Genomic DNA, 21584 nt, shown 5'->3' on the forward strand with positions numbered 1-21584 from the left:
GGACGCAGAATTGAAGACTCTTCCTCCATGACCTCACTCGCAGCCTCCAGGGTTGTGGCCACCTTGAGCTGTGGGTCGAATGACATGATGAGGAGATATCACAATGCAAATCAAAGCCCCAGGCCTGTATTCACAAAGCATCTCAGAGTAGGAGTGCTGATCTAGGGTCAGTTTCCCATTTTAGATCATAATGAATAAGAGTATACAGGTAAATGCAGAAATAAAGGAAACACTTGAGTAAATGAGGAATAAAAAGTAGATTGGAAGCACCTGCTCTCAGAGTTAATTAAGCAATTAACATCCCATCATGCTTAGGGTCATGTATAACAATGCTGGGCAGGCCATTATCTTTGCTACGATGGCTTTGCCCCATCCACAAGGCACGAATGGTCACTGAATGGTTTGATGAGCATGAAAACAATGTAAGCCATATGCTGTGTCCGTCTCAGTCACCAGATCTCAACCCAATTGAACACTTATGGAAGATTCTGGAGCAGAGCCTGAGACAGCATTTTCCACCACCATCAACAAAACACCAAATTATGGAATTTCTCATGGAAGAATGGTGTTGCATCCCTCAGAGTTCCAGATACTTGTAGAATCTATACCAAGGTACACTGAAGCTGTTCTGGCTCGTGGTGGCCTAACACCCTATTAAGACACTTTATATTGGCATTTTCTTTATTTTTGCAGTTACCTGTAATTACAGGGAGGACCTGGTCCAAGATCAGCAATCCTAGTCTGAGAAGCTGTGAATACAAGCCCAGGGCTCAGACTACAAACACAAACCAATATATACGGCAAAGAACACATGAACCAGAACATGTCACGTGCCTTTTCCAGCCTGGCTCGTATTTCCTGATGTGTGATCTCATCCAGGGCCACAAGAGCAGAAAGACCACAGATCATGTCAAACGTTCTCCTGGACAGGAAGTGGGGTCATATCTCACCACTCAGACACTGATCATGCTCCCCACCAGCCTGTACATTATCCCACGCTAAAACATGGTACAAGTTAATACCACTATATTAAAATATTATCCATATTTTATTTGGGGGGGGGGGGTTACTATGGATAGCACATAAGATGCCACATAGCTATGTAGTAATATACCATATAGGACCTTATAGTTCACTTTGCTAGGACTACACTGAAAGTGATACAACAGGACAGAGTTCTAGGACTAGATAGAAAGTGTCATATTTGAACATATAAACAGTGCGATATTACAAAATAAGCAATTTACCATTGTAGTCCAATACTAGACTTTTGCAGTGGTCTGGCCCCTGGAACAAACAACAGTCTCGGGTGGCTGCCATCAACAGCTGAAGGAACTCCTGTGTTTGACCATGTTGGTCGACTCACATTGAACCTCTGAGGTTGAATCGTTTCCAGCTGAATGCCTTGGTGGCAGAGCGGAGTACGTCCTTTCGTAAAATAATCAGGGTGTTCTCTTCCATGTTCTCCGGATGGGACACCTGGGAGGCCAAGGCAGACAGCAGTACCTGTAGGTGAACCCTACGATAAAAACAGAAAAAATGATGACATGATACGGAGACACATCGTTTGGAGGAGAGAGGATATAGGCTGGGGAAATGTAACAGCCCACTGGGCAAAGACTACTTGGAGCTTTGTTCTCCAAGCGGGACGAGAAAGGCAAGTAAGATTTACACAAAATTCCTGATTAATTTAACGCTAACACGCTTTAGGCTAATTATATATGGAAATGATGCACAAGTGAGTCAACGTTTCAACAAAGTTGTTTCCAAAGGGAACTGTTTTTTTTCAGTCGGACCAGTTTCCTGTCCGTCAGTGAAAATAGTCCGACTGTAATTGTTTCAGGGTTCAGTGTAAAGCTGGAGAAGTGTATATATACACAAAACAATGGCTACTTAGAGAGCGTTGATCTATGGTGCTCAAAGTACATGAACGTACTTACCCTGGACCTGCACATTCCGCTAGTTTATGAAAACACGGTCGCCTTATCAATTTATAACCATGAACCTCAGAATAGTACTTATTTTGTGCCTCTCCGCTCTGTCTTGCATCGCAGGTAAGGTACATTCACTAATGCTAATCAACTTTTTCTGCACAATTAAATAATACAGCAGATGCAGCTTCACAACTGTAAATCTTTGGCTTTGCAGACGATGAAGGAATGGTGCAAATTCCAGGAGGAAAGATGACGATGGGGACGAACTCAGCCGACGGCAGGGATGGAGAATCACCCACAAAAGAAGTGACAGTCGATCCATTCAGAATCGATAAATATCCCGTCACTAATTCTGACTTCAGGTAACTTACTTTGATACAGCGATGATAATACTTCCCAGTAAGCAACATTACGTTGAAAGGATGTATAAAAAAAACGTATTTTTCAGAAGTTGAAGTTGGGTTAATTTTTTAAGTATTGAAAAAACGGTGAAAATATGTATTTTCTGGACGTTGAAAAAACTTTTTTTTTTCCCCCCGGACATTGATATCAGGTTCATTTTCGGTTCTGTCTTTTTTTGGTAATTGATACTGTGGCCAAACTTCAACTGCACATACATTCTCAAGGAAGTAAGGATTATATCACAATGATATTGTTTTTATCCATTTAATATAGGAAGGAGGAACCAATGGAAGATTGCAACATAGAATATGTATTATTGCTCCCATCTGTCACATGGACATATGTTAGCTTTTTAAAAAAGCATTCAAACGGACAGTGATGATGTTCAAAGTAGTCCAACCTACAGAATAAACCGACAGACTACTTTAACTACAATAACATTCTCAGTAATGTTTTTTCTTGTCTTGTTAGGACTGTGATACTGTATGTTGCTGTTGAATGCTCTGGATGCGTCTGTTGGATGACCAAAATATACATTTAAACATTCACAAGGCCGCGGGGCCCTGACGGATTACCAGTGTACTAAGAGCATGCGCGGACCAACTGGCAAGTGTCTTCACTGACATTTTCAACCTCTCCCTGACCGAGTCTGTAATACCTACTTGTTTCAAGCAGACCACCATAGTCCCTGTGCCCAAGTAACCTGCCTAAGGGATTACCGCCCCGTAGCACTCACATTGTCAGCCATGAAATGCTTTGAAAGGCTGGTCATGGCTCACATCAACACCATCATCCCGGAAACCCTAGACCCACTCCAATTCGCATACAGCCCCAACACATCCACAGATGACGCAATCTCACTGGACTTCCTGACGGGCCGCACCCAGGTGGTAAGGGTAGGCAGCAACGCATCTGCCACGCTGATCCTCAACACGGGGCTTAGGGGGGCATGTTTAGTCCCCTCCTGTTCTCTCTGTTCACCCACAACTGCGTGGCCAAGCACGATTCCAACACCGTAATTAAGTTTGCTGACGACACAACAGTGGTAGGCCTGATCACCGACAACAATGAGACAGCCTATAGGGAGGAGGTCAGAGACCTGGCAGTGTGGTGTCAGGACAACAACGTCTCCCTCAACGTGAGCAAGACAAAGGAGCTGATCGTGGACTACAGGAAAAGGAGGGCCAAACACGCCACCCTTCACATCGACGGGGCTGTAGTTGAGCGGGTTGAGAGTTTCAAGTTCCTTGGTGTCCACATTACCAACAAACTATCATGGTCCAAACACAGCAAGACAGTTGTGAAGAGGGCACGACAACACCTTTTCTCCCTCAGGAGACTAAAAAGATTTGGCATGGGTCCCCAGAACCACAAAAAGTTCTACAGCTGCACCATTGAGAGCATCCTGACCGGTTGCACCACCGCCTGTTATGGCAACTGCTCGGCCTCCGACCATAAGGCACTGCAGAGGGTAGAGTGTACGGCCCAGTACATCACTGGGGCCAAGCTTCCTACTATCCAGTGTCACATCTGCTCCTGCCACCCCCTCCAGTGCTCATCCGGTGTCTCCTTGACCTGCCGCCACTCCCCCAGTGCTCTCTCCCTCTCTCCCTGTGTGTGTGTGTGTGTGTGTGTGTGTGTGTGTGTGTGTGTGTGTGTGTGTGTGTGTGTGTGTGTGTGTGTGTGTGTGTGTGTGTGTGTGTGTGTGTGTGTGTGTGTGTGTGTGTGTGTGTGTGTGGGATTGTGTGGGCGGAGACAGATGTGCTGGAGCCAGAGCAGATCCCCACCAGCTGCAACCTGTTCCATAATCAAGACCTCTACAAATACTCAGTCCTGCCTCTTCCACACTGCCAGATCAGAATCTCTGCTCAGTCAGTCCATGTTTTTAGCTGTTTGTTCCTGTTGTCCTGTTGTGCCTGTTTTCCCTTGCCTGACGCTGTTTTCCTCTCTGCTACAGTTCTACCCGCTCTGACTCTGGTCCCTGTCTCCAGTCCGACTTCTCGTCAGTCCTGCTGCTCTGTCCTGGATTCCCCACTCAACACTTCCTTGGATTCCCCTTCGGACCTGCTTACCCTGTCCCAATACCTCTCACTTCAGCCTCAGTCTCCGCACCTCGTTTCCGGCAACCTGCCCGAGCTTACCCTGGCCTGCACCCAATCTTCCCCCCGTGTTTCAATAAATACCGTGGTTACCTCATCCCAGTCTTCTCATCTGAGTCTGTTCTTGGGTTCACTTGTTCCGCTCCACGTGACATCCAGGACCTTTATACCAGGCGGTGTCAGAGGAAGGCCCAAAAAATTGTCAAAGACTCCAGTCACCCATGTCATAGACTGTTCTCTCTGCTATGGCACGGCAAGCGGTACTGGAGCACTAAGTCTAGGACCAAAAGGCTCCTTAACAGCTTCTAATCCCAAGCCATAAGACTGCTGAACAATTAATCAAATGGCCACCGGACTATTTACATTGACCCCCCCCCCCCCCCCCCCCCCTTTGTTTTTACTTGCTGCTAGACGGTGTTTATTATCTATGCATAGTCACTTTACACCTACCTACATGCACAAATTACCTAACCTGTACCGCCACACATTGACTTGATACACGTACCCCCTGTATATAGGCTCATTTATTTTATTGTGTTACTTTTTATAAAAAAAATTTACTATGTCTTGAACTGCATTGTTGGTTAAGGGCTTGTAAGTAGTATTTCACGGTAAGGTATGAAATACTACTTACACGGTACCTGTTGTATTCCGCGCATGTGACAAACGTTTGATTTGATGTGTTGCACAAGTTTGAACAGCACAGTAAAGTATGGCACAATAGAGCACAGAGTACATTTCGGTACAGTTTAATTTAGTAGAGTACAGTATGGTTTAGTTCAGTAGAGAACAGAGTAAATTTGACTTTTCTTTTCTTTACTGTGCTGTACTTTACTCTACTTTTCTTGACTGTACTGTAATGTACTATACTCTTCTGTGCTCTACTGTACTGTGCTGTCCAAACTTTTGAAAACTAATGTATGTCTATGTTTGGGCCAAATCGAGGCCGGTTCAGACCGGGCCAAATCGAGGCCGGTTCGGACCGGGCCAAATCGAGGCCGGTCCGGACCGGGCCAAATCGAGGCCGGGCCGGAACAGACCAAATCTGAACCAAACATAGACGTCTATGAATGGTTCAGATTTGGTCTGGTCCGGACAAAAAATCAACGTCCGTGGACGTTGAAATTGAGGCATGTCCGCACCAAGACGGCCAAAAGACATTGGCATCAGTCTATGCTTGGTCGGTTTGTATGTGGGTACACTAGTTGACACTGGAAACTGAGAATATTGAAGTGGTTTATTGTCTTCATCCCAGGGAGTTTGTCAGGGCACAGAAATACAAGACTGAAGCAGAGACCTTCGGCTGGAGTTTTGTGTTCCAGGACTTTGTGTCTGAAGAGCTGAAGAGCAAAGTGACAGAGAAAATAGAGGTGTGTTGAAAGTCACTTCTGCATTTCATATCAAACATCTCTCACACTGATAGGTGATAGGTAAGTTGTTTTTTGGTTGTTTTTTTCCCCTTTGAATTGTGATAATGATTAACTCTCCTTTCCCCCCTGAAGTCAGCACCTTGGTGGATGCCAGTCGAGCGGGTGTTTTGGAGGCAGGTAATGAAGTCATTTTTTTGTTTTTCCCATCCACGCTCTAGTCCTTCACCATTCCATACTGAATATTAATCACTTCCTGTATGTATTACCCCTTTGATTATTCTACCACCTATATCCTTCTTCTGTTACTCCTCTCTTGATGTTGATACCCATCCCTTCCTCATTGGTTCTCTCCTTTTGATTCTGTTTTTCCTCTACTGATTATTTCACCTCCTGAATGTCTTACCATGTCCCTGCCCCCCTGTACCTATATCTGGACTACCTGACTCCTCTCCATGTGTTTGTCCAGCCTGCAGGTCCTGGTTCTGGGATCCGGGAGCGTCTGGACTCCCCAGTGGTCCAGGTGAGCTGGAACGATGCCCAGGCCTTCTGCAGCTGGAGGGGGAGGAGGCTGCCCAGCGAGGAGGAGTGGGAGTGGGCCGCGCGTGGGGGCCTGCAGGGTGAGTGGGGCTTGTTAACATAAAATAGAAAATTGTAGTGGGATTTTCTTTATTACAATGCCTGCTGGGGTGGATCTCCACAAAGAATACGTCACATATCTCACCATAGAATAAGAACCCATGGAAATAGAATTCAAAGTCTTGTTAAGTGTTTTTTATTAAGCTTCAAATTAATAGCCATTCATGTACAGTGGGGGGAAAAGTATTTGATCCCCTGCTGATTTTGTACGTTTGCCCACTGACAAAGAAATTATCAGTCTATAATTTTAATGGTAGGTTTATATGAACAGTGAGAGTCAGAATAACAACAAAAATATCCAGAAAAACGCATGTCAAAAATGTTATAAATTGATTTGCATTTTAATGAGGGAAATAAGTATTTGACCCCCTCTCAATCAGAAAGATTTCTGGCTCCCAGGTGTCTTTTATACAGGTAACGAGCTGAGATTAGGAGCACACACTTAAGTGAGTGCTCCTAACCACAGCTTGTTACCTGTATAAAAGACACCTGTCCACAGAAGCAATCAATCAATCAGATTCCAAACTCTCCACCATGGACAAGACCAAAGAGCTCTCCAAGGATGTCAGGGACAAGATTGTAGACCTACACAAGGCTGGAATGGGCTACAAGACCATCGCCAAGCAGCTTGGTGAGAAGGTGACAACATTTGGTGCGATTATTCGCAAATGGAAGAAACACAAAATAACTGTCAATATCTCTCGGCCTGGGGCTCCATGCAAGATCTCACCTCGTGGAGTTGCAATGATCATGAGAACGGTGAGGAATCAGCCCAGAACTACACGGGAGGATCTTGTCAATGATCTCAAGGCAGCTGGGACCAGTGTCACCAAGAAAACAATTGGTAACACACTACGCCGTGAAGGACTGTAATCCTGCAGCGCCCGCAAGGTCCCCCTGCTCAAGAATACATATACATGCCCGTCTGAAGTTTGCCAATGAACATCTGAATGACTCAGAGGACAACTGGTGAAAGTGTTGTGGTCAGATGAGACCAAAATGGAGCTCTTTGACATCAACTCAACTCGCCGTGTTTGGAGGAGGAGGAATGCTGCCTATGACCCCAAGAACACCATCTCCACCGTCAAACATGGAGGTGGAAACATTATGCTTTGGGGGTGTTTTTCTGCTAAGGGGACAGGACAACTTCACCGCATCAAAGGGACGATGGACGGGGCCATGTACCATCAAATCTTGGGTGAGAACCTCCTTCCCTCAGCCAGGGCATTGAAAATGGGTCGTGGATTGGTATTCCAGCATGACAATGACCCAAAACACACAGCCAAGGCAACGAAGGAGTGGCTCAAGAAGAAGCACATTAAGGTCCTGGAGTGGCCTAGCCAGTCTCCAGACCTTAATCCCATAGAAACTCTGTGGAGGGAGCTGAAGGTTCGAGTTGCCAAATGTCAGCCTCGAAACCTTAATGACTTGGAGAAGATCTGCAAAGAGGAGTGGGACAAAATCCCTCCGGAGATGTGTGCAAACCTGGTGGCCAAATACAAGAAACGTCTGACCTTTGTGATTGCCAACAAGGGTTTTGCCACCAAGTCCTAAGTCATGTTTTGCAGAGGGGTCAAATACTTATTTCCCTCATTAAAATGCAAATCATTTTATAACATTTTTGACATCCGTTTTTCTGGATTTTTTTGGTGTTATTCTGTCTCTCACTGTTCAAATAAACCTACTATTAAAATTATAGTCTGATCATTTCTTTGTAAGTGGGAAAACGTACAAAATCAGCAGGGGATCAAATACTTTTTCCCCCCACTGTATAACAGCCCTCCTCCATTCCATGTTGATAACAGAACCCCTTCTTCCCTCCAGGTAGAACGTATCCCTGGGGAAACAAATTCCAGTCCAAACGCTCCAACCTGTGGCAGGTCAGACCAATGACATCACATTCACCATCCTGACACAATGACATCACATTCACCATCCTGACACAATGACATCACATTCACCATCCTGACACAATGACATCACATTCACCATCCTGACATGGACATTCTAATGTTCTTCTCAACTTTCTCAGTAATTCTGTAAAAATATATTTTGGTTCCCGTGTTTTAAAGCCAAAGTTAAAACTTACATAACCTACATCCTACACAAGTTTCCATGTTAGGATTTGCTCAGAAATATTTTATTCATGATTTATAAAGTGTTTACAATTAGTATCCCTTGTACTGTTCACTTAAATCATCAGCAAGGTTACATCACATAGCAGTACAGGTCGTTATCAATAAAACGTCACAATAAGGTGCAGAGTGTTCGATTTGCCTGCTGGGGGACAAGGAGACTCGCAGCTCTGCAAAAACCATTGAAAATTGTGTGCAATTTTCATTGTTAAATAAATGTTCATTATTTGGTTGCAATATTATCACCTCCTGAAGCGCTGAGTCAGAACTGCAGATGTCAGATTATTCCAATTCAAAACAATTGCTCACATTTAGATCTATCATCAGAGTTATAGCCTACAGCAAGTAACTGCATGCTTTTCATCAGTAAAAATAAATTCATCATGTAATTTCAGATATGTGAGGGTAGCCTTACGATATCTTTCATGGCCACCATTAATTGGATATTTGAGTGATATAAAAAGTCAACTATACCTGAAAAGTATGAGTGGTTTAGGTTAATTTCCCATCATTTGTGGGCTCTGCCTATCAAGCAGATTTGAAATAAAAGATCCCAGAAATGTTCTATACGCACAAAAATATGATTTCTCTCAAACTTTGTGCACAAATTTGTTTACATTCCTGTTAGTGAGCATTTCTCCTTTGCCAAGATAATCCATCCACCTGACAAGTGTGGCATATCAAGAAGCTGATTAAACTGCACGATCATTACACAGGTGTATCTTGTGCTGTGGACAATAAAAGACCATTCTAAAATGTGCAGTTTTGTCACACAACACAGTGCCACAGATGTCTCAAGTTTTGAGGGAGTGTACAATTGGCATGCTGACGGCAGGAATGTCCACCAGTGCTATTTCCAGAGAATTGCATGTTCATTTCTCTACCATAAGCCACCTGCCTCAATGTCGTTTTAGAGAATTTGGCAGTACGTCCAACCGGAAACACAACTGCAGACCACGTGTATGGCGTTGTGTGGGCGAGCAGTTTGCTAATGTCAACGTTGTGAACAGAGTGCCCCATTGTGACAGGTGGGGTTATGATATGGGTAGGCATACGCTAAGGACAACGAACACAATTGCATTTTATCGATGGCAATTTGAATGCATAGAGATAACATGACGGATCCTGAGGCCCATTGTCGTGCCATTCATCCGCCGCCATCACCTCATGTTTCAGCAACCTCATGTTTCGCAACGATCTGTACACAATTCCTGGAAGCTGAAAATGTCCCAGTTCTTCCATGGCCTGCATACTCACCAGACATGTCACCCATTGAGCATGTTTGGGATGCTCTGGATCGACAGTGTGTTCCAGTTCTCGCCAATATCCAGGAACTTTGCACAGCCATTGAAAAGGACAACATTCCACAGACAATCAAGGGCCTGATCAACTCTATGTGAAGGAGATGTGTCGCGCTGCATGAGGTAAATGGTGGTCACACCAGATACTGACAGGTTTTCACGCCCCTACCTTTTTTTTATGTATCTGTGACCAACGGATGCATACCTGTATTCCCAGTAATGTGAAATCCATAGATTAGGGCCAAATTAATTGATTTCAATTGACTGATTTCCTTTTATTTATATATACATACATACATACATACATACATACATACAGTGAGGGGAAAAAAGTATTTGATCCCCTGCTGATTTTGTACGTTTGCCCACTGACAAAGAAAGGATCAGTCTATAATTTTAATGGTAGGTTTATTTGAACAGTGAGAGACAGAATAACAACAAAAAAATCCTGAAAAACGCATGTCAGAAATGTTATGAATTGATTTGCATTTTGATGAGGGAAATAAGTATTTGACCCCCTCTCAATCAGAAAGATTTCTGGCTCCCAGGTGTCTTTTATACAGGTAACGAGCTGAGATTAGGAGCACACTCTTAAAGGGAGTGCTCCTAACCACAGCTTGTTACCTGTAAAGAAGACACCTGGCCACAGAAGCAATCAATCAATCAGATTCAAAACTCTCCACCATGGCCAAGACCAAAGAGCTCTCCAAGGATGTCAGGGACAAGATTGTAGACCTACACAAGGCATGAATGGGCTACAAGACCATCGCCAAGCAGCTTGGTGAGAAGGTGACAACATTTGGTGCGATTATTCGCAAATGGAAGAAACACAAAAGAACTGTCAATATCCCTCGGCCTGGGGCTCCATGCAACATCTCACCTCGTGGAGTTGCAATGATCATGAGAACGGTGAGGAATCAGCCCAGAACTACACAGGAGGATCTTGTCAATGATCTCAAGGCAGCTGGGACCAGTGTCACCAAGAAAACAATTGGTAACACACTACGCCGTGAAGGACTGTAATCCTGCAGCGCCCGCAAGGTCCCCCTGCTCAAGAATACATATACATGATCGTCTGAAGTTTGCCAATGAACATCTGAATGACTCAGAGGACAACTGGTGAAAGTGTTGTGGTCAGATGAGACCAAAATGTAGCTCTTTGACATCAACTCAACTCGCCGTGTTTGGAGGAGGAGAAATGCTGCCTATGACCCCAAGAACACCAGCTCCACTGTCAAACATGGAGGTGAAAACATTATGCTTTGGGGGTGTTTTTCTGCTAAGGGAACAGGACAACTTCACTGCATCAAAGGGACGATGGACGGGGCCATGTACCGTCAAATCTTGGGTGAGAACCTCCTTCCCTCAGCCAGGGCATTGAAAATGGGTCGTGGATGGGTATTCCAGCATGACAATGACCCAAAACACACGGCCAAGGCAACAAAGGAGTGGCTCAAGAAGAAGCACATTAAGGTCCTGGAGTGGCCTAGCCAGTCTCCAGACCTTAATCCCATAGAAAATCTGTGGAGGGAGCTGAAGATTTGAGTTCCCAAACGTCAGCCTCGAAACCTTAATGACTTGGAGAAGATCTGCAAAGAGGAGTGGGACAAAATCCCTCCTGAGATGTGTGCAAAACAGGTGGCCAACTACAAGAAACGTCTGACCTCTGTGATTGCCAACAGGGGTTTTGCCACCAAGTACTAAGTCATATATATATATATATATATATATATGTATATGTGTGTGTGTGTGTGTGTGTGTGTGTGTGTGTGTGTGTAATATATATGTGTGTGTGTGTGTGTAATATATATATATATATGTGTGTGTGTGTGTGTGTGTGTGTGTGTGTGTGTGTGTGTGTGTGTAATATACATATATATGTGTGTGTAATATATATATATATATATATATATATATTACCTTTATTTAACTAGGAAAGTCAGTTAAGAACATTCTTATTTACAATGACGACCTACCCAGGCCAAACCCAGACTGCGCTTGGCCGATTGTGAGCTGCCCTTTGGGACTCCCAATTACGTCCGGATGTGATGAAGTGTCGTCTCTTGTACTGAGATGCAGTCTCTTAGACCACTGCACCACTATATGAACTGTAACTCAGTAAAATTGTTGCATGTTGCGTTTGTTTTTGTTCAGTATAGATGGCTATATCCAAATATTGTTTGATTTGCTTGCCATCTATAGTGGTGATGACAGCAGTCCGACTAACAACTTTACCAGGATGAGGACTTGCCCATGTCAAGCTCTTTCCAAAAGCCTAATCTTTGATGAAGCAAGCATGCCAAATGGATCTCACAACCCTCACGTATCTGAAAATACACGATCAACTGATGTTTACTGTTTGCTGTAGAACTCTGATAGAGATAAATATGGAATAATCGGAAATGTGTAGTTCTGACTATGCTCTTCGTGTGACATTAAAATGCCCATGAAAATGTCCATGAAAAAAAAAATTGGTGGGACTTGCTTTAACTCATTACAAGTATTTCTGTAGTAGTGGAAGAAGTTTAAAATCTTTTACTGAAGCCAAGTAGAAAAATTATGTAAAATAATTGGTCTGATTACTTTGATAGACTACACTATCAACCTTATTATTTTGGAATGTGGGGCAGTTAGATCACATATTTCATCACAAATAACCACTCAGACTAGCCTACTACACTTTTATACAGTCTCCTACTAGAATACCACAGTATATGGAAAATGTGATAGAGTATAGATGACAAGGAGGCATTGTTGAAGTTACCCTTTTAAGTTGTTGTCTAGGACGAGTTGTTGAGAAAAGTGGTCAAGGTAGCAGATTAGTGTCAAAAGTAATTGTGTCATGCTTAGAATGTGCTCCCCCATTGTTATAAATTGAAAGTTCTGAAAAGTTGTATGGCAGTTAATTCAATAGTGGGAAGTTAGCTAAATTAGAGCTGTACTTCTTGATTGGTAGTAGATATTTCTGTTCTTATTTCAGATTTGAATAGCAGAGAAGTAGACCAAGGTGTCATACCCTTTAAGTTTGTCTACGGTGTTGGGAAAAGTGGTCAAGATAGCTGATTTGTGTGATTCTTAGAATGTGCTTGTAAATTGTTATAAATTGAAAGTTTTGAAATGTTCCATAGCAGTTAATCGATGATGTGGTTACTAAAACAGCTGTAACTCTAGATTAGTAGTAGATATTTCTGTTCTTATTTCAGATTTGAAGAGCAGAGACGTAGACCAAGGTGTCATACCCTACTGAAGTTTTATTCTAAAGTGTTGGGAAAGTGGTCAAAAGAGCAGTTGTTTGAGAAAATTAAGACAAAGTTGTTGATGCGGTTACTAAAACAGCTATATTAGATCTGCACAAAATATTTCTGTTCCAGATTTGAATAACAGAAAAGTAGACGAAGATGTCATAACCTCTAACTTTTTGTCTAACTTGTTCGGAAAGTGGTCAAAATGTCAGTTCTTTATAAAAAGTTACAGAAAATGTTGTTGATGCGGTCACTTATACAGCTGTAACGTTTGATCGGAACCAGATAATTCAGTTATTATTTCAGATTTGAATAGTAGAGAAGTAAAGAAAGATGTCATACCCTCTAACTTGTGTTTAGCAAAGTGGTCAAAGTTGCTGATTTGTTGCATTTACAGTGAATGGAAGTTGGAAGTGATGATGTCACAATGTGGAGCTTTTTTCAAAAGTAAAATTAAAGTGAATGATGATGGACAAAAAGAATGACAAAAAAATGTAGTTTAAAAAGTATAAATAATATCAAAAAGTTGTATGCAACCACACTATTCCAGTCTGCACATTTTTAAGTTTGAATGGCATTACTATCTTAAACGGTGTAAGAGGAGTAACGTGCAGAATAATAATAATAATAAGAAGTATGATGAAGATTTAAAGTTGGGACTTTTTCTTCACAATTCCAACTTAAATAGTTAGCCTATAACATTTATTTAACAATCCCTTGAAAACGGCATGTAGTTGTCAATGGTTTTAGTGGAGCTAGGGGGTCTCCTTGCCCCTCAGCATCCAAATCCAACACTATTGTGACGTTATATTGATTACGACCTGTTACAAATGAGACATTACATTATTATCCTGATGTGTTTTGTATGTGTGTTTCAGGGCCTGTTCCCTGATGGAGACACAGCAGAGGACGGTTACCATGGTATCGCCCCTGTCACTGCTTTCCCTCCTCAGAACAGTTTTGGTAAATATCCCATTATACAGCCTTCCACCCAGCTTAGCAACGGGAGAATCAGAGCATCACCATTTTCTTGATCCATATCCAATTCTTTCAGATCTACATAGGAGTAGTGGCCAGGAGTAGTGTATAGGGAGTAGTGGCCAGGGGTAGTGTATAGGAAGTAATGAACAGGAAAAATTTATAGGAGTAGTGGCCAGGGGTAGTGCATAGGGAGTAGTTGCCAGGAGTAGTGTATAGGAGTAGTGACAGCGCAATGATTCTGCCTGGACTGCCGTTTTGAAGGACAAAAGTCATGTAGGTGTGACTCCACTGACATAGGACAATGGGCCAGGGGTCCATTTCGAATTGGTCATCAGTTTGTCTCTCTGTCCCCTCCCTCAGGACTGTATGACATGATGGGAAATGCATGGGAGTGGACATCTACACCCTTCCCTGGAGGACGACCAATGTTCGTGTTACGTGGTGGTTCCTGGATCGACACGGAAGATGGATCAGCCAATCACAAGGCTCGAATCACGACCAGGCGAGTGACAGTTTAGGATGCGAAGCTTGCCCAGTAGGCATACGACGTGATAAAGACGTATTTTACTGGTTGAAATCTCGTCGGGACGTCTTATGCCCCCATTGCATGTAATATACTAGCAACATTACAATTATTAAAACATTTGAGTAATTATCTTTTCCAGCAGGGTTTGCATGATTCAGCTTGGCAAACAACAGCTGGCAGAGCGCACCAAAGCGGGTTAGGGTCTTGTGGCATACTGTATCCAGTCAACACGCTGGGCTCGGGCCTAATCCGAGACTCGGCATGGACTCGGACTCAAGGGGGTTCATGCAGGCCGAGCTCTTCCCGACTCTGTCAGAATCATATTACCCCCGAGCTCCAGCTAATGGTACCCGGGCCGAGTCCACTTCAGTTTATCCGGCCCAATTAACTTTTTCAGAAGTAGGGCGATTTGAGGTTTCTATTCGACAGGTGTTGAAACAACAGTTTAAAAAAATTAAAGAAATGTGATATATTTCACCCCAAGTCATGGAAAGGGAAAGGGGGATACCTAGTCAGTTGTCCAACTGAATGTATTCAACTGAAATGTGTCTTCCGCATTTAACCCAACCCCTCTGAATCAGAGAGGTGCGGGGAGCTGCCTTAATCAACCTCCACATCATCGGCGCCCAGGGAGAAGTTGTTGGGGGGTTAACTGCCTTACTCAGGGGCAGATTTTTACCTTGTCGGCTTGGATTTCGATCCAGTAACCTTTCGGTTTTCAATGTATAGAATGAGGGTTTGAGGATCAGTTGCTGTTACTTTACTTGGAAAGTGTGGGTGTTGAAATGGGACTGTGTTTTGTTTCTGTCTTTTCTACAGGATGGGGAATACTCCGGACTCAGCTTCTGATAACCTGGGCTTCAGGTGTGCTGCCAGGAAGGACAAAACAGAGCTGTAGGGACCAATAAACGAAGACGATAAAAGTGATGCCACAAGGGAGAGCAAGATAGAAACCAGTTATTGGTACTATGCAGTGACCATAGCATTTAGTAAAATTAAGACTGAGACAGTGGTGATGATGTTGATAATGTGCAGGAACATTTTTCTCCTGTGGAGACCTGGGCTCAAATCAATCTGCTTAACCTATGTGTCTTTTTCTACAAACTACTGTAATACAATGAGTAATAAACAAGATTTTACATCAAGATGTTGTAAAATGTACTTACTTACACAAAATTTTCACACTTTATCATTGTGTACTAAGAATATGAGACCAAATACTAAACTTTTGACAACTTAAATACTCATAAGTGAATTTGTCCCAATACTTTTGGTCCCCTAAAATGGGGGGACTATGTGTAAAAAGTGCTGTAATTTCTAAACGGTTTACCCGATATGGATGAAAATACCCTCAAGTTAAAGCTCACAGTCTGCACTTTAACCTCCATAGTCATTGTATCATTTCAAATCTAAAGTGCTGGAGTACAGAGCCAAAACAACAACAATAATGTGTCACTGTCCCAATGCTTTTGCAGCTCACTGTAAGTGAAGACACAGAATGTAGGACTGAACCCAGCTGTAGGGCAATTCCATGGTAACAGAGTGATGCCGACACTAAGAATGTTCACTTTAAAATGTATGAAACAAACCATACAACTCTATGCACAAGGACTACTTTTAACCATTTGCAATCATAGGGTTCTTAGAACACTCATCTGTGCGTGGTCTTCTGAGTTGGGCCTCTGGGAGATTTAATGCTGACAGTAGATTTACAATGTCTTTGGTGATAACCTAAAAGACTGCATTCCATAGCATGAGTTGGTGTTTGTGTGCCGGGAGGTACCAGGGTGGAGATGGCTCGGGAATGGATAATGATGAGGGGAACCTTGTTTTGGGGGCCAGACCCTGGTTTCCACACAATGAGAAGTCTTTACAGCAGATAATGTCTGCTGTGAATGATTAATTTCTTTCATACAAATCCTAACCTTGTGACCCAATCCACACATCTGTTGTTTGTCATGTAGACTAAGGGGGTGTATCTTTGCTATAAAAGATCTTTGTATCCTTTGTGTCGGGGCTCTCAACGAATCATCTAAGGGTGGTTCGTTGACCAGACATCGTTATTGCAGAGCACTCACATCATCCACTTATGTGTGTGGTGTGACATGCTTTCCTTATTAATAAGTGAATCAAGATATAGTTGAAGTATAACTGTGTGATAAGTTTCTCTCATTTGATAATACAGAAATTAACCACAACAATACATTTTAAAGTGAAAAATGTGAATCTCAGCATCACCGTGGAATTGCCCTGTACCAATTCATTTTACCTTTATTTAACTAGGCAAGTCAGTTAAGAACAAATTCTTATTTACAATGACGACCTAGGAACAGTGGGTTAACTGCCTTGTTCAGGGGCAGAATGACAGATTTTTACCTTGTCAGCTCGGGGATTCAATCTAGCAACCTTTACGGTTACTGGCCCAACTCTGTAACCACCTACCTGCCGCCCCACTTGTCTGTTAGCATGGCTCAGTATTGTAAAGCTTGCTGTCATTTCATGCCCAACCAACCTCGTGGAGAGCTATCCTATAGGTTTTCACTTCATCCCTTACCTACCTACACTACTTACCTACACTACGCAGTAGCTAGGTTTCCAATCCTATTGGCAACAGATTTTCATGTGAATATTCTAAAATTCGCATGAAGAAAATATGCACATTTTCCTACCAGTGGTGTGTTTCCACCAAACTGACATAGTGCACACAAAATGTACTTCTTCACTTATGTTTTCATGTACTGAGATAAAAATGTAATTTTCAATGTGTTTCCATCGCATTTTCAACTCTACCGATAGTTTTGTCACAAACTGTTTTGTTAAATAGAAATTGTGCCTCCTCCAGCCTTGGCATATGCACACTAGCCAACAGCTCACAGATACAGTGTGGGTAGACTGTGCGGGTAGGTTAGTCTACATCAGTGGTTCCCAAACTTTGTATAGTCCCGTACCCCTTCAAACATTCAACCTCCAGCTGCGTACCACCTCAAGCACCAGGGTCAGCGCACTCTCAAATGTTTTTTTTTGCCATCATTGTAAGTCTGCCACACACACACTATACGATACATTTATTAAACATAAGAATGAGTGTTAGTTTTTGTCACAACCCGGCTCGTGGGAAGTGACAAAGAGCTCTTATAGCACTTGGGCACAAATAATAATATAATAATAATCAATCATTTTGCTCTTTATTTAACCATCTTACATATAAAACCTTATTTGTTCATCGAAAATTGTGAATAACTCACCACAGGTTAATGAGAAGGGTGTGCTTGAAAGGATGCACATAACTCTGCAATGTTGGGTTGTATTGGAGAGTCTCAGTCTGAAATCATTTTCCACACACAGTCTGTGCCTGTATTTGGTTTTCATGCTAGTGTGGGCCGAAAATCCAATCTCACATAGGTACGTGGTTGCAAAGGGCATCAGTGTCTTAACAGCGTGACCCATATTCTGAGCGCAGCCCAATCCAGATATCTGGCACTGGCTTCTGATGAAATTCAATTTTCACAGAACCGCTTGTTGCAATTTCGATGAGAATCTCTTGTTCAGATATAGGTAAGAGGACTGGAGGCAGGGCATGAAAGGGATAACGAATCCAGTTGTTTGTGTCCGCTCCGGGAAAGTATCTGTGTAATTGCCCACCCAACTCACTCAGGTGCTTCGCTATATCACATTTAACATTGTCCGTAAGCTTGCTAGGTTTTTCAATGTTCCATAATCCACAGGGGTTTGGGGGCCAATAGAACCTCTTGCAGCCAGAGTGTTGAAGCCAGATGATGTGGATGTCTCAGGATGTGGATTTCCCATTGACAAAGACGCTGAAGATATTTTGATTGTGAAGCATCTGCCATCTGCATGTTGGATTGAATACCATTTAACCAACATAAATCTGCACTCTGAAGCTAGCTGTCACAAGCTGCCATCTACTACACTTGACTCTTGGAACTGAAAGTGCTTGATAAACTCACTGGAGTACATGGGCTGCAGCCTGGGAAGCCTTCAAGGGAGACGACATCTTACTTGCCGAGATGTAATTGTCGTTCATCTAATTTTCATTAGTCAACAAAAGAATGATGTATCAAGAAGCTCTTGTTTGTCTCTTTTTGATACAGCTTTTGTCATACCCTAGTTATGTGATGGGAGGTCAAAGTTACACATAGTGTCAACAGGAGAGGGGAGGCAGGTAGCAGTGGATAGCAGTAGGTCAGTTAGGAAACAATAGCTACAGCAGTCACGAGTGAGAGTAAAGGTGAAGCAGGACATGGTGACAATGTCAATAGTGAAGTTGGTGCAGCCATAGCATGAAGTCACCGTCAAATGTATATTTCACTCTACATTGTGATTTTTTTTTTGTCTCAGGCCCTAACCACACATACACGTGCTGTAATTTAGCCCGTTTTAGTCAATTCATTTATTGATGTATACATTTACCTGGGAAAAACAATGTGCTTCTTTGGGCCTGTCCAAAACTGACTATAAAACTGGCATACTTGAAAGTGTGCACACTCATGTTTTCGTATTTTTTTTTAACTTTTTGAAAAATACATTTCCAAGAGAAGAAGAAACCTAGATAACTTGTATGATATACATAGATGTGACTTCTCTTCTTGTATTTTGTCAAAAAGTTCATCAATAACAAGCCATCTATATCTGGCTTTCAAAATGTAGGCCTACTCACCACAAGACGAATCATTCTGTCATTCTGCCAAAAGTAAAAAGTCATTCATCCTTTTGTTTTGGCAGAATGACAGAATGACTCATAGTGGGGCGGGACTAATGACAGGGTCATCAATCATACTGAAGTTGACAGAAGCCACAGGATACTTCTCTCTTACACTGCCATTTTTATGGTCTTGAGCCCTGTTATGAAATTATATAATAGTGGGACGGAAACCAAAACTAGAACACAATGATACATGTAATGTATTGAGTGCTCTTCCGTGAATAACTCGCCTTGACACTGTTAACCACTTAGATGGAAAACGTTAAATTAACACTTTTTCATAACATGGACAAATTAGGATTGACCTAATTCCAAATAAATGATAGAAAATACTGTCCAACATTTTAAATGAGATCCATCGGTTTAAAACTGGATTAATATATGTTTTCTGTTGTGCTTTATTGAATTAAATAATTGTATTGTGAAAATAGCACAACGTCCCTATACACCACTTTTTCTTCATCTGCAAATCAATTAAATGATTGGGAATTCCTCTGTCCAATGTCTGTGTTCTTTTGCCCATCTTAATCTTTTTTTTGTTATTGGCCAGTCTGAGATATGTTTTTTTCTTTGTAACTCTGCTTAGAAGGCCAGCATCCCGGAGTCGCCTCTTCACTGTTGACGTTGAGACTGGTGTTCTGCGGGTACTATTTAATGAAGCTGCCAGTTGAGGACTTGTGAGGCATCTGTTTCTCAAACACGACACTCTAATGTACTTGTCCTCTTGCTCAGTAAATGACTATTTGAACTATTTATGTAAGGAGTGCCTTGGTCCTTTTTGTAGATTTGTTGTATGTATTACAATATTTTAAAGTATTTAACTGCACATTTTTGTATGGCTATTGTGTGTTTCTATGGAAACAAACAAACCTGTTGTCACTAGGCAAGAGTAACTTACGTGGTACTTACCTACTTTATATTTCTGTGACACTACTACATCATTTCATACCCCTCCTTATTCAGATTTACCTGTCTAAAATGTTCACACTTCATTTCAGATTGCTAAAGACGAGGTACCTTAAAACATGTCTCAGGGAAAGCATTCGACAATCATCCCATGGACTACGAAGCGCAAGAGGATCCAGTGTTTCCTCAGTGGATTGCAGGGTCTTCAGCTGACATTGCGAGAGGCTTCTCTCCAGGTCAATTGGACGGCAACCATTCATTGGACAACAGCCATCCATTGGACGACAACAGCCATCCTTTGGAATGGAAAGCGTTCGACCATCATCCCATGGACTATGAAGCACAAGAGGATCCAATGTTTCCTCAGTGGAGTGCTGGACCTTCAGTTGAAATTGCAAGTAGCTCCTTAAAGGATCATTTGGATGGCACCCATTCGTTGGACAACAGCCATCCATTGGAAGACAAACATATACGTGTTTGCCAGGAGGCGCTAGGTTTTTCACCGGGCTGCAGCCTGGGAAGCCTTCAAAGGATACGACACCCTACTTATCGGGATGTAATTGAGGTTCATCTAATTTTCATTAGTCAATAAAAGAATGATGTATCAAGAAGCTCTTGTTTGTCTCTTTTTGATACAGCTTTTTCCATACCCTAGTTATGTGATGGGAGGGAAAAGTTACACATAGTGTCACCAGGAGAGGGGAGGCAGGTAGCAGAGTAAGCAGTGGATAGCAGTAGGTCAGTTAGGACACAATAGCTACAGCAGTCAGGTGTGAGAGTAAAGGTGAAGCAGGACAAGGTGATCATCTCAATAGTACAGTCAGTGAGAGAGAGAGAAGTATCCTACGGCTTATGTCAAACTTTTGATTGATGACTCTGCATTTAGTCCCGCCCCCCTGACATATAATGACTAATTTTGACCTCCCCTGTATTTGGTATGTCCCACTATTACATAATTTCATTCCCAGAATCCTCCACATTTCCGGTTTCACCTGTGTATAAATATGAGTATTAATTGAAGGCATCTCACACTTCTGCTCAGATATCTTAAGACGACGTACCTTGAAACATGTCTCAGGGAAAGCCTTCAACAATCATCCCATGGACTATGAAGCGCAAGAGGATCCAGTGCTTCCTCAGTGGAGTGCAGGGTCTTCAGCTGACATTGCGAGAGGCTTCTCTCCAGGTCAATTGGACGGCAACCATTCATTGGAGAACAGCCATCCATTGGACGACAACAGCCATCCTTTGGAATGGAAAGCGTTCAACCATCATCCCATGGACTATGAAGCACAAGAGGATCCAATGTTTTTTCAGTGGAGTGCTGCG

The 21584-nt window shown here is 42.6% G+C and overlaps 1 protein-coding gene across 1 annotated transcript; it reads left to right on the top strand.

Moving 5' to 3' along the window:
- Positions 1–1832: 1832 nt before the first annotated feature.
- sumf2 (sulfatase modifying factor 2) lies at positions 1833–15771 on the top strand. The gene is made up of 9 exons (XM_029770210.1): positions 1833–2054; positions 2149–2296; positions 5691–5805; positions 5938–5982; positions 6272–6422; positions 8266–8321; positions 13998–14082; positions 14461–14602; positions 15446–15771. Exons 1-9 carry the CDS (start codon positions 1967–1969, stop codon positions 15522–15524), a joined length of 909 nt encoding a protein of 302 aa, XP_029626070.1. The 5' UTR covers positions 1833–1966; the 3' UTR covers positions 15525–15771.
- Positions 15772–21584: the final 5813 nt, after the last annotated feature.

The sequence above is a fragment of the Salmo trutta genome, chromosome 12, assembly GCF_901001165.1.
Source record: "Salmo trutta chromosome 12, fSalTru1.1, whole genome shotgun sequence".
NCBI lineage: Eukaryota > Metazoa > Chordata > Actinopteri > Salmoniformes > Salmonidae > Salmo > Salmo trutta.

Coding starts and splice junctions, on each gene's coding strand:
- sumf2 (XM_029770210.1), top strand. CDS start 1,967: ATGAAAACACGGTCGCCTTATCAATTTATAACCATGAACCTCAGAATA. Junction 2,297..5,690: donor GTCACTAATTCTGACTTCAG/GTAACTTACTTT, acceptor TCTTCATCCCAG/GGAGTTTGTCAGGGCACAGA. Junction 5,983..6,271: donor AGCGGGTGTTTTGGAGGCAG/GTAATGAAGTCA, acceptor GTGTTTGTCCAG/CCTGCAGGTCCTGGTTCTGG.